Source organism: Felis catus, chromosome B4, assembly GCF_018350175.1.
Source record: "Felis catus isolate Fca126 chromosome B4, F.catus_Fca126_mat1.0, whole genome shotgun sequence".
Classification (NCBI taxonomy): domain Eukaryota; kingdom Metazoa; phylum Chordata; class Mammalia; order Carnivora; family Felidae; genus Felis; species Felis catus.
The window spans coordinates 15,703,150-15,716,187 of NC_058374.1; the positions used below are offsets into that span (position 1 = coordinate 15,703,150).

At 39.7% G+C, this 13,038-nt stretch overlaps 2 protein-coding genes across 5 annotated transcripts in view; one reads left to right on the plus strand and one right to left on the minus strand.

Moving 5' to 3' along the window:
• The window catches only part of RSU1 (Ras suppressor protein 1), a 355,401-nt gene that overhangs the window by 48,424 nt on the left and 293,939 nt on the right, over positions 1-13,038 (minus strand). The window lies entirely within an intron of this gene.
• The window catches only part of PTER (phosphotriesterase related), a 69,510-nt gene that overhangs the window by 32,192 nt on the left and 24,280 nt on the right, over positions 1-13,038 (plus strand). For all 4 annotated transcript variants that reach the window (XM_006933278.4, XM_019833991.2, XM_045060944.1 and 1 more), the window contains exons 2-3: positions 2,807-3,277; positions 4,622-4,887. In XM_006933278.4, coding sequence (XP_006933340.1) covers positions 2,846-3,277; positions 4,622-4,887 — 698 coding nt within the window. In that variant the 5' untranslated portion in view covers positions 2,807-2,845. The remainder of the gene's footprint in view (positions 1-2,806; positions 3,278-4,621; positions 4,888-13,038) is intronic.

Here is a 13,038-nt window from a genome sequence, read left to right on the forward strand (position 1 = left end):
GTCTTTTTCTTTCTCTTTTTTTCCTTTAAAGCTTGCGTTCTTATCCGATTCTGTACCTGTTGGAATGAGAAGGCTCATTTCCTTTGACCCGGCTGTGACAGGATTTGCAGAGGAGTCGCGTCCGTGTCTCTGCTCAAATTTCATTTCCGAAGCACAACAAAGCTTTTGGCAAATGTTCCAGCTCCTCTGTCTCTTTTCCCACCACTGTCTGTTGCAGGTGTGTGCAATGCCGAAGCTTCCCATGGATGCCCTGCAAAATGCCTGAAGCCTGCTTTTTTTGGTGGAGGTCCCTCCGGTCTGTGCGGTTGGGAGCCGGCAGTTCTCATTGCCCAGAACCTTCCTCCTTAATCTGTGAACTCTTCTCCCTATGGCGGAAGGCCAGTGGTAGCCCCTTGTCTCTACCTTGAGAAGAGAACGACTTTCAGGCTGAATGTTCGTAGGAGAGGGCTTTCTAGCCTCATGGGAATCATGACTGCCACATACGTATTTTATCCCACTAAAAGACACATTCCAGCCTAGAGCAGTGGCAGCTCTGGTTTGTTCTTTAGTCATTTCTTATCCTTTAAGCATGGGTTACATTGTGATCATAGGAAGCACCAACTAGTTCTACCTGAGGAATTTCCAACGAGAGATGACATTTCTTAAGTGACTTTTTTTTTTCACAGATTCACAGGTTGCGAGCTTGAAACTTACTAACATTGCTCTTTCAAATCTGTATCAGTTAACCATGCTGTGTGGTACTTTTCTAGTAAAAGTGATAGTGGTCTCCCCCTCCCCATGTTTTTAAAAAAACTGAAGTATAGTTGACACACAAAGACAGTGATGGTGTTTTATCAGTTTATCCAAGTTTCTGGCCTCCGTCCATCAGAAGAAAGGAAAGAACAAATTAACCCTTATGGAAAATGAAATCGATCATTAGTGGAACTGTGATTTTTGTCAACAGAAAGAACTAGCTATGTATTTCTTGCATTCAGTAACAGGGAATAAGGCATTGAACAGTGGGGTCCTAGACATCATCGATGAAAATGATTGCCCTGTGCAGTGACTGGCAGCTAGCTTCTGTCACCGTGTGAATTATTTAGAGGTTAGAAGTTTGGCTTGCAGAACAGTGCTACCTAACGAAAACGAATGGCCATGCTAGCCACGCATCCTATAGTTCTCTGCCAAACACTCGAAATCAATTATTTACACATTATAGGCCAATATATATCAAACCCCTCAGCTCCAATGGCTTGATATAAAGCTGCCTTTAGCTCGCTGCTCCCTCTTCTCCCACGCTGGTCTCTTTTCACCGTGTCTCTTGAACGTACTACACCCACTGCGAATTGTCCTCTACCCATTGTTCCCCCAAATGATCTCCTCTCTAACCAAAGACTTGGAAAAAAAGAACCTAGGGACTACCTAATAGTTCCTAGAACCAGCATCGCAAAGCCGCTGCTTGTTGGCCACGTGCTGTGCCAACCATGTCTACAGGTCTTTTTTAACCTGTGGTATCTCGTTTCATGGAATTCTTAGGATAGCCTAGGAAATGTGCATTGATTTCCTAATTTATAGATAAGAAAAGTGATAAATTTATAGATAATTCTTATTTATAGATAAGAAAAGTGATAAAGGGGCAGGGATGTGGAGGGTGGGGGGAAATGATTTCAGAATGTCTTTTAAAGAAACAGCTTGAGAGCCTCAAAGGCATTTTCTTTTACCTGGTTCCCAGTCCATTTGTCACCATCCTCCAAATGTGTGTGGCTGGCGGTCTGTGTAGACCACTGTTTCTGGCAGGGGTTTCGCTCTTGGCCATGGAGGTGTTTGTCTTCACACTTTCAGTCATGCCTTCTTCTTTCCAAGAGAATCCCTTCATTTAGGGAACATACGGAACTGTGGTTTTTGCTGTCAGTGATGGAAACTTGGTGAATCCTTAGTATGTGTTACAAATGAAAGTAAATAGGATAAGTGGAGAGGTATTTACTCTTTTGGGGGATGGCAAATTTCAGCTTCAATAAATTATAGTTGCTTTCATTATAACAAAGGATTTTTGCTTTTAATGATTTTTGAAATGTTTCTATGGGCCCTAGACACAATAAAACTTCTAGAGCGAAGAGGTTTTTATTCTTGTTTTTTTTTTATTATTGAACCTAGGTGTTTTCCCCCAGTTGTTTTTTTTTTTTTTTTTTTTTTTTTGGCGGCGGTCGGGGGGAGTCTGTGAAATCATCAAGGTCAGAGAGTTTTGTCTTATGCATATTTGTATCTCCAATTTCTGGCACGTGATGGACCATCAACAGGAGTCTGATAGTAGATTCATGTGGATAGTGAATGAGTAGTAATGGCTAGTGATGATCAGTAGCCTCAGTATATATTTAATTTATCTGAAAAAAATGACAAAAAGTTCGGAGACAAGGCTGGTTTGGATAAAACTTACTGGTTATGAGTTTTTTTAGATGGAGATTACTGTTGAATTGACCAAGAGTGTGTACCTGTGACTAATGAGATGAACTTAAGCAAAAGGAAAATGTGAGCTGAACACCAAGAAATATTTTCAGTAGATGAGGATGGGATTAAATCAGGCAGAGGAGTCCCAGTGGAAGTGGCCGGGGGACATTTAACACCATGCATGTCACTTAAGGCTGCAGTGAACTTACACAATTTACTAGAGACTGACTCTGGCTTTGGCAGGGTGATAAATGGGACCATATCTCTAGTCTCATTGATTCTCTTTCTTACACGGGTATACATTCACAGCCTCCCATCCCCTATGGACAGAATTTATGTGTGTGTTAAATTTTCTGATTATGGTTTTCTTTTTTTTTTCCAGAAAACACTCTTTTCAGAGCATCTCCTGGTATCATCAGAAATGTCCTCCTTAAGTGGGAAAGTCCAAACTGTTTTGGGCCTGGTAGAGCCAGGCAAACTGGGCCGCACTCTGACCCACGAACATTTGACAATGACCTTTGACTGCTGTTACTACCCACCTCCTCCACGTTACGAAGCTACCTCCGAAGAACCTATTATGATGAAAAATTTATTTTGGATTCAAAAGAACCCTTATTCCCATAAGGAGAATCTTCAGCTGAATCAGGAGACGGAAGCCATCAGGGAAGAACTGTTGTATTTTAAAGCCAACGGTGGAGGGGCTTTGGTCGAGAACACTACTGTTGGCATCAGCCGAGACGTGAAGACTTTGAAGTGGCTTGCCGAAGAGACCGGCGTCCATATCATATCTGGAGCCGGATTTTATGTGGACGCAACTCACTCTCCAGACACCAGAGCCATGTCAGTGGAACAGGTAAGAAGCCCCAAGTTGTTCAGCAATGTTTGCACGTAAACTCAGAAAAGCCAGAACTCCAGACGTCGGATTACCCCTGTGTGTCACCTACATTTGGAGAATGTCACTGACTCAGAGGTAGCTGGGCATGCTACAGAAGTTTGCTAGCTAGCAAAGGCATCTGCCAGTTGGGACCCAAATTAGGAACATTTCATTTCGTGAAGAAAAAAAGTGTGAAGGAAGGAGCTCTTAACCCACTGGTCACTGGAAAACCCAAAGTGTGAACGCTTAGATTTGTATGTATTGTGTCTGTGCTCAGTGGTGGTGCCACAGTCTGTTTGTAAACCTCATTTTTCCATTATAAACTTCAGTTATGTAACCTCGATTTTCTTGTTGGATTTTATAATAACCAGCAATAAAAATTCACTGCAGGGTGAAACTTGGCAGGCAGAGACTTGGCGCATTTGCGAATATGTTTCCTTCTTTTACAAAATAGGAGGGGTGGTGGAAGAAAATCCATTCCTGTTTTTGTTATCATATGATCTGAGGCAAGAATGGGCAGAAGGAAGTAAATCTTTCAGAGATAAAAAGAAAGAATTAACCACAAGTCTTTTTTGCATATACATGTGCTCTCTTTCTGTGATAGTAACTTAATGTGTTTATACATACCGTATTCATTTGTACGTGTCTTCCATTATCTGCTTGATAGGCAAGGAATGTCACCCATAGTGTTTGCAAAGAATCAGTCAATTATTAAAGTCTTCATATTTCAAAGTTTTATTTGCATTATTTTCCAGTCAGCCCTTTACCTTTTTATATGTCTATTATTTGAAGACTATCTTGAAGTCAGCTATCATACATTCTTCCAACCACTCTTAGTAGTAAATATACATATGAACCAAAAAATATGATATTAATATTATGTGCTGTGAATTTCCTATGCTGTATGGGACCAAGGGCTGCATAAATAAGGGAGAACTAAAGAATCAGTTAATACAGTGGATGTATGTTCAGGGCAGTCTTTTTACGCTCTAGATGTTCCTCAGGTTAAATTACAGTTTGTTTTTTTTTTTTTCTCATCTGAATGTACTTGCATGAAGTCACATCTTTTTCCCTATAGCTTTCTAAAGCCCCAAATTTCTTGTGAAATAATCACAGTAAGATATTATTGAGTCTTTGATTTGGAATAACTTGTGGAATTTGAGACTTGGCCTTTCTCATTGGCCAGTATTCGCTGAATGGATGTCAAGCAGAGTTTTTAAAGCATGAACGACGAAATGATTAAATTTCATTCGCACACTGTGGTGACTATGGGTTGATAAATTCCACAATCTGTAAAGTATCTTCTTTCCCACTCTTCCTTAGCTTACTGATGTCCTCATTAATGAAATTCTCCATGGAGCTGATGGAACTAGCATCAAGTGTGGGGTCATTGGAGAAATCGGTTGCTCCTGGCCTCTGGCAGAGAGTGAGAAGAAGGTTCTTCAGGCAACAGCTCATGCTCAGGCTCAGCTCGGCTGTCCTGTTATTATTCATCCTGGAAGGAATCCAAGCGCACCATTTCAGATTATCCGAGTGTTGCAAGAAGCAGGTGTAGACGTCTCCAAAACGGTTATGTCCCACATTGATAGGTAAGCAGACTATCTCCAAATAAGTCCCAAGGCACCAGATGATTATGGATGATCAAATAAATAGTATCATCAGATTAATGAAATACTAATCACTTAGAGAAAACCACTAACTACCTGGATGATAGTATTTATAATGTTTTGCAATAGACATCAATAAAAGTCGTTGCCGCCATTTTTGTGTCCCGACTCTGGGTCTGTTAGTGTCCTAGGTATTTTGTGTAAATAATTCCTTTTAATTTACTGAGTCCTCCCCAACTCTTCATAATAACTGTCTCTATGCACGTTGTCTCTGATATTACAGTAGGTGCCAATTGTACATGCTCAGTATTTGTCAGTTGGGGGATAAATTTCTCTGCAAATATAGAAGGAAGGGAAAGTGAATGGTTTCACCCTGAGAAGAAAACCATAAATGTAAACATTCAAGTTTGCTGTTGTGACTGGTGGTTTGAATCCTCTGAATTTTGCAAATGCAATTAGAAAACATGATAGTAATAGGTATAATGATTTGTCTGGCAGTATTCTTAGTTTTCTACAGCTGCTATCACAAATTAGAAGACACTGGGTGACTTAAAATACAGAAATTTCTTTCTCACAGTTCTGGGGGCCAGACTCTGAGATGAAGGTGCTGGTGGAACTGTACTTGTTCAAAGCCTCCAGGGGAAAAACCCACCTTCCTTCTTCCTTCCGTTGTCGGATTGTTCCAGACATTCTTGGCTCGCGGCCGTATAACTTCAGTTTCTGCCTCTTTCTTCACATGGCTTCCTCCTATCTGTCTGTGTCTTCTCTTTTATTTCTTAGAAGGACACATCATTAGATTTAGTGTCTACCCAGATAATCCGGAATGATCTCATCCCGAGACCCTTCGCTTCATCACAACGGCAAAGACTCTTTTCCCAAAGAGGAGGATCATTTTCAGAGGTGCAGGGGTTAAAACATGGACAGATCTTTTTGGAGTCCACCACTCAACCCCCAACACATTATGTTAGATGTGTAGGAGCAAGCAGAATAAATGACTATCTGAACAGGTGTTGACCACAGTTTGTTTTATGAAAAGGCCTGACAGTGTTGCAAAGGCTAGACATTAGCCTTTGATTAACGAATTAAATTGATTAAGGAATTAACACAGTACAAATGAGACTAATAATACATTACAATTACTTCTATCTTGTATATTGGAATAAAGCCATATCAACAGACTGGTAAATTCTCATAATCACACCTGGCATTCAGCTATTTAATAAACTCACAGTTCTACAGAATGTACTGAAACAATGCTTCTACTTAATAGAAATATTATAAAAGCCTGTGCTGAGAAAAGTAAGTTATAACTGTGGCAGAATAGAGAAGCCAATATTAATGGAGAGACTGAGAACATCAAGGTAAAGGCAATTTTTCTGGCAACTGGGTTAGTATCAAGAACAGTACATACGTGGCTATTTTCAAACTCTTCTGGTCATACTGATCAAATACAGGGATGCTTCTAGACCCCCGTCGTAGACATAGTGCACCACAGTATGAAGAGACTCTTTGGACCCAGAGACACCTGCTTTTGAATCTTCACTCTACCATTTGCCATGAGATCTAGGGTAGTTTCATGCGAATTTAAAATAATGTATTTGATCATGTTACCTTGGATGATACAGAACATATGTAGTGTCTCTAATCAAGAAAGATGATTCTTTAATACTCATTAAACAATGTGAAGTATGTCATGCAAACAAGCAAGATATATTTTAAATTTCATAAATATTTCTTAGGTTCTTGAAAACATCTGTATCCTGCTACGATTATGCTCTCTATAGGTCCATTAGACCACAGTTATTAAATTAACCGTGTTCAAATATTGTATATTCCTACTGATTTTGTGACTGCCCAACTGATTGATTACAAAAAGCAGTATGTTAAAATCTATTACAGTGGATTTTTAGCTTCTGATTGCGTGTGTGTGCACGCATGTGTGTGTGTGTGTGTGTGTGTGTGTGTGTGTGTGTGTTGAAGCTATGCTGTCACAAGTTTTTTTACCTTCCTGGTGAATTGGAATTTATTTCAATGTATATTGAATCGCTTTATCTCTAGTAATTTGAGTAACGCTTTTTGTTTGAAAGGCTGTTTTATCTGATGCTAGTGCGACTATACCGATTTTTCTGTATTAGTTTTATAATTCAGATGTGTTTTACATAAGGGGCATGTGGCTGGGTTTGGGATCTTACCCAGTCTCTTCTTTTATATGAAAAATTCAGTTTACATACATTGACCATGTTTACTAAAATGTTTACCCCACCTTTTCTTTTTGTCATAGTTAATGTCATTCTTTCTTGATGTCTTTTACTGATTTTTTTCACCTCTTTATTTCATCTTTCCCCTTTAATACTTTGGAAGGTATATATACTATTTCTATGCTATCAGTGGTCATGATAGAAAATGTAACATGTATCAAATGTACCATATCAAAATTTAAATATAATAAATTTCTTACCAACCTTCCTGCTAAGACAAAGACCCTAGAACCCTTCAATTTCAATCATCTACCATCTAAGTTTTATACTGTTTTTTTTTTCCAGAATGTGTGTCTATTTTCTTTTTCTAATCCCAGTGATTAGACACGATTTTACTATCATAAGACATATTGATGGTCACTGTATATTTAGATTTGCCTTTCTGCTGGCAATTTTCTTTGCCCACCATTTACTCTTACATCTCAGGTCTTTCTCCTTGAATTTCCTAAGGTACATCATTTGAAGATCCTTTGATGTGTATCTGTTTTGGTAATAAAAACTTAGCATATAGGTATCTGAGAATGCCTTCATTCCTTCATTCATAAGAGGTAATCAAATCCGGGCTCTGGGCTGATGGCTCAGAGCCTGGAGCCTGTTTCCGAGTCTGTGTCTCCCTCTCTCTCTGCCCCTCCCCTGTTCATGCTCTGTCTCTCTCTGTCCCAAAAATAAATAAACGTTGAAAAAAAAAATAAAAAAAAAAAAAGGGGCGCCTGGGTGGCGCAGTCGGTTAAGCGTCCGACTTCAGCCAGGTCATGATCTCGCGGTCCGTGAGTTCGAGCCCCGCGTCGGGCTCTGGGCTGATGGCTCAGAGCCTGGAGCCTGTTTCCGATTCTGTGTCTCCCTCTCTCTCTGCCCCTCCCCCGTTCATGCTCTGTCTCTCTCTGTCCCAAAAATAAATAAACGTTGAAAAAAAAATTAAAAAAAAAAGAGGTAATCAAATAGAAAAGGCAATTTATCATAATTAATTAAAATATACAATTCTAATTAAAAGTTAGTTTTTCTAAGCCCTTTAAAGATATTCCATTTTCAACTGAAATATGGTACTGCCGTTCATAAGTCGGCTGAATCTAATTATGCTTCCTTTGAAGTAACGTGCCTTTTTCTTTCTGTTTTTAACCTGTCTCTGGTAGTCTGTATTTGCACTATGATCTATCTCAGTGTGAAATTCTTTTTATGGCGTATGCTTGGGATTCCTGGATATGAAAATGTAGTTTTCATTGTTTCTGGAAAACTTTAGCCATTGTCTCTTTGAATATCACTCTATCTGTATCTTCTTGGTTATTTGCATCATAAACTCCAATTTGATATATGTAGGATCTTATTACCTGTTCTGCAGGTCTCTTAACATCTCCTTCATATTTCCATCCATTTGCATATTTGAACTATTTTTCTTAAAGTTCTATCTTCCTATTTACTACTTCCCTCTCCAGCAAAATCAATCTGTTGCCTAGCCTATCAATTTGGTTTACAGTATTAAGAACAGGGGTACCTGGGTGGCTCACTTGGTTAAGGGTCTCACCCTTGATCTTGGCTCAGATCATGATCTCACGATTCATGAGTTCGAGCCCCACATCAGGCTCTGCACTGACAGTGCAGAGCCCGCTTGGGATTCTGTCTCTCCCTCTCTCTGCCCCTTCCCAGCTTGTTCTCTCTCTCTCTCTCAAAATAAATAAATAAACTTAAAAAAAATAAGAACATAAAACTTAAAACCGTAGTCTTTTAAAAAAAAATTCTATAAGTTCTATTTGTTTACTTTTTACATCTGCTTGGTTAATTCTGATAATTTCTTTTTCCTTCAATATGTTTACAATTAAATCTTTAAAAAATATTGAACATATAGGGGCGCCTGGGTGGCTCAGTTGGTTGAGCGGCCAACTTCAGCTCAGGTCATGATCGCATAGCTCGTGAGTTCGAGCCCCGCGTCGGGCTCTGTGCTGACAGTTCAGAGACTGGAGCCTGCTTCGGATTCTGTGTCTCCCTCTCTCTCTGCCCCTAACCCACTCGCATTCTTTCTCTGTCTCTCTCAAAAATAAAAATAAACATTAAAAAAATTAAAAAAATATTAAACATACCATATTTACCTTGTAATCAAGAAATCTAATTTCTAAAGCCTGATTTTATAGTTTGTTGGTTCTTCTGGCTTTTATTCATGTGAGGTTATTTACTCATATTAAAAAAATGTTATCGTGATCTTGGATTCCTTGGAAATTATTATGAGTCCTAGGTTAGAAGGGTTTTTTTCCCATTTGTTTGTTTGTTTGTTTTGTTTGTTTCTTATAGGCAGTTAGGGGGCATTGCCAATGTGGTTCTACTTTAGACTCAATTTTTGTAAATAAAAAAAATGTTTATTTATGGCAACATGCTCATAGTATAAAATTTACCATTGTACCCATTTTGAGGTATCAAGTTCAACGGTGTTGTGCAACCAATCTCCAGAACTCTTTTCATCTTGCAAAACTGAAACTCTGTACCCATTGAACAACAACTCCCCACTTCTCCTCCCCACTGGCCATGGCACCTACCATTCTATGAATCTGATGACTCCAGGTACCTCATTCAAGTCATACAGTATTTTTTGTATGTGTGTGACTGCTTAAACTTTTGACTTGGAGAGTTTCAAACCACACAGGTTCTATGAATTCTGTCCCCTAAACTCAGTGAGTGTGGGCTTGTGGTTATGGATTCTCACTGGAGACATTTTTTCTCACTCTGCTTCCCTTTCACCAGAAGACAATACTGAGAAAGGCATATCACCAAAGACTCCCTCTGTGAACCAGGTTTTTACCTATTCTGCCCACATGGGTAGTGTCTGGGGTGAGGGAGCCCTCCCTTTATGTACTGATGGGAACTGTGTTCTCCAATTTACTTCCTGCCTTATCCAGGCTGGGCTCTGTCTCCCTTTGGCCCATTAACCTACCCCTTTCCCCCACCTGCCAGGCAAATGAACACTCTAGGTCTCCCCTTACCTCTCAGTTTCTTTGCTCCCTTGTTGTTTCTGCACCATGAGAAAGTCCTTTACTTCCCCATCAGCCTAATCAAGCATTTAAAAATATGATTATTTTCCCCCTTTCATTATATTCAGTATTTTACATGCACTATGCTGGAGAGGCTTTCTCTGAACATTTAGTCCGCCATACTATTTGAACCGCCTTATGGTGATTCGTAAAGAAGAATCTTTCTAATTCTCTCTATAGTTAGATATGTAGGTAAGTTAGAAAATTATGCTTGACCCTAGTAGAAAGTTAGCTTTTGTTGGAAATTGTGAAATAAATCTTAACTCCTAGGACAGTAGGATAATTTTGCTCATAAAATCAAACAACATGTATATGTACATATATATATATATATATATATATATATATATATATATGTATGTATGTATTTTTTTAACTAACAAAGGTACATTATCTGATTTTCAGGGGTTGCCATCCCAGTGCCTCCCTCTAGAATAGCTCAGGATGGAACTGAGAGGTTGGCCTGGCATCAGACAGATTCAGAGCATCCTAGAAAATCCTGAGACCATTTCTCAAACAGCCACCCATTCTGTACCTATATTAGGGACTATGCAGGGTTCCAGTGCCTGAAATACATACAAGTAGGAACATTTCAGTGAGAGGCAACTGGGCAAAATGGCTTCAGAAAAAGTAGTGCATTTAGAAAAACAAACGGAATAAAGTAACAGAAAAAAAAAATAATCAGGGAGGCAGATGCCGGCAACTTTAGCTTTCTGATGTGGGTGTTCACAGCAAGACAGTTGCCAGGCTGACGTTTGACTAGGTCAGCCTTTCACAGACTCTCTGAGGTCTGCTGGGCTGTGCACGCAATCTGATCTGTACTGAAAGGGCAGCTTTCATAATGGGGACAAATCACAAAAGAGCATGTATTTCCTGCAACAAAATGCACAGACAACATACAAAAAAAGAAGAGCATTCTGAAAACAAGGCCTCCCAGGAAAACAAAACGGAACAAAACACAGAACCATTCCTTTCTCCCACCATGCCGTTTTTGGCATAAAAGAGACGGTTCTGAACCCACCGGCTGTTCTGATTGCCAGGTAACCAGTAAAGGTGCTGGCTCGGCCCTGTGGCTGCTTTTAGAACACGGGGGTCTCCCCCAGGACTGGCGCTCAGCCTTGACCACGCGTAAAATTGGTGCATTTATCCCCTCAGAGGTAAGACTTCTATCATTTCAGAATACAAAATAAAATATTCCAGCATGGGCACAATCACGTTAAAGCAGTGAAATATTTGGAAGGAATATAAATCTTCACTAGCATTCATGCATAAGGCATTTTATCTTAAAATGTATGTTTACACACACATACACACACACACACACACACACACACACACACATAATACAACACAACACAACATAGCAAAACTGTTATCTACCTATCCAAAAGGAGCAGTTGGGACCCTGAGAGGGAAGAGTTAATAAATGGCAGACACCTCAGGACACCTCTGAACCACATTGTTGTCATGTGACCATTTGTGACCTGCTTACGGTCATTTACCTGGAGATAACAACCTGACAAGATAAATCTGCTTCGGTGTCTAGGCCCTCCCCTAACCATCTGTTCTCTTTAAGAAATATGGGTCTGTGGATGTGCCTATGGACTGCTGTGAATTTAGCCCTAGGGAACACTGCAGGGGGCTGTCCTTGACAGTTATAGTCACCCAAAGTCAACAGTTATTGGAAAATAACACCAGCACCTAAGTGTTCCTGTTTGGGTTGTTAATCCACAAAGGCTTTATGCCTTTTAATCATTTAGTATAATTTTACTCCCTGTTGAAACTCTATCTACATTTCCAGTTGGCATGTAATCACAGCCCTGTGTCTGCCCCTGGTCTAATATTTGGTGTATGTGATTAAAGAGGATACCCCATGGATAGTCTCTTTGCAATTCATCTCCAAGGAAATTTTATCCTTAATGTACTATAGAGTAGCTGTAGGTATTTTTGTGACAACACAGTTCTTTCATTACCAGTGAAAGTTGGGTAAAGCAATATGGCTGGAAGGCATTTGAGTGCTAACTATTTACTGATTACAGTTTGAGTCCCGGGGAGGGCAAAAGACAGGTGCTATGCCTCCATCATTTTTCTACTTGGTTATCTATCTAACAAACCACAGAACTTTGATGGAAATCCAGGGCCCAGAGTTTGATTAGGGGCACAATAATATTCAAGTGCAGGAAAATAGCCCACCTCTCTCTTTGAAAATTGCTCCCTGTGGAAGGTAGAAGAATTTGACCCCAGGGTTCTGAAAGAAAGGGGAGAGCTCAGGGAATGGGCTAATAACACATTTTATTCTTCGTACCTCTGATTATTCATGCCAGATTCACCTCTTTATAGGTTACAATTTTGATATATTTTTTCATGCACTTAATTAGATGAAGTAAGAGGGTAGAATATTACTTCATTCATTCATTTATTCATTCACTCAACAAATATTTATTGAGCGCCTCATTACCATGTACCAGAGAGTGGAAAGTAGCAGGGAACAACATATTCTCTGCCTTCAAAACGATTACTGAATTATGGGGCACCTGGGTGGCTCAGTCGGTTAAGCGTCTGACTTCAGCTCAGGTCACGATCTCATGGTTTGTGAGTTCGAGCCCCACATCGGGCTCTGTGCTGACAGCTCAGAGCCTGGAGTCTGCTTCGGATTCTGTGTCTCCCTCTCTCTCTGCCCCTCCCATGCTCATGCTCTGTCTCTCAATAATAATAAATAAACATTAAAAAAATGATTACTGAATTATAATTATGGTGACTTTTAACATTAAGGTTGCCTTTGAAAAGCCACAAAAAAATTATCCGGGATTCTTGGAACTGTACACTTTTAATTCCTAGGAATCCTAGTGAATTAACGTGAA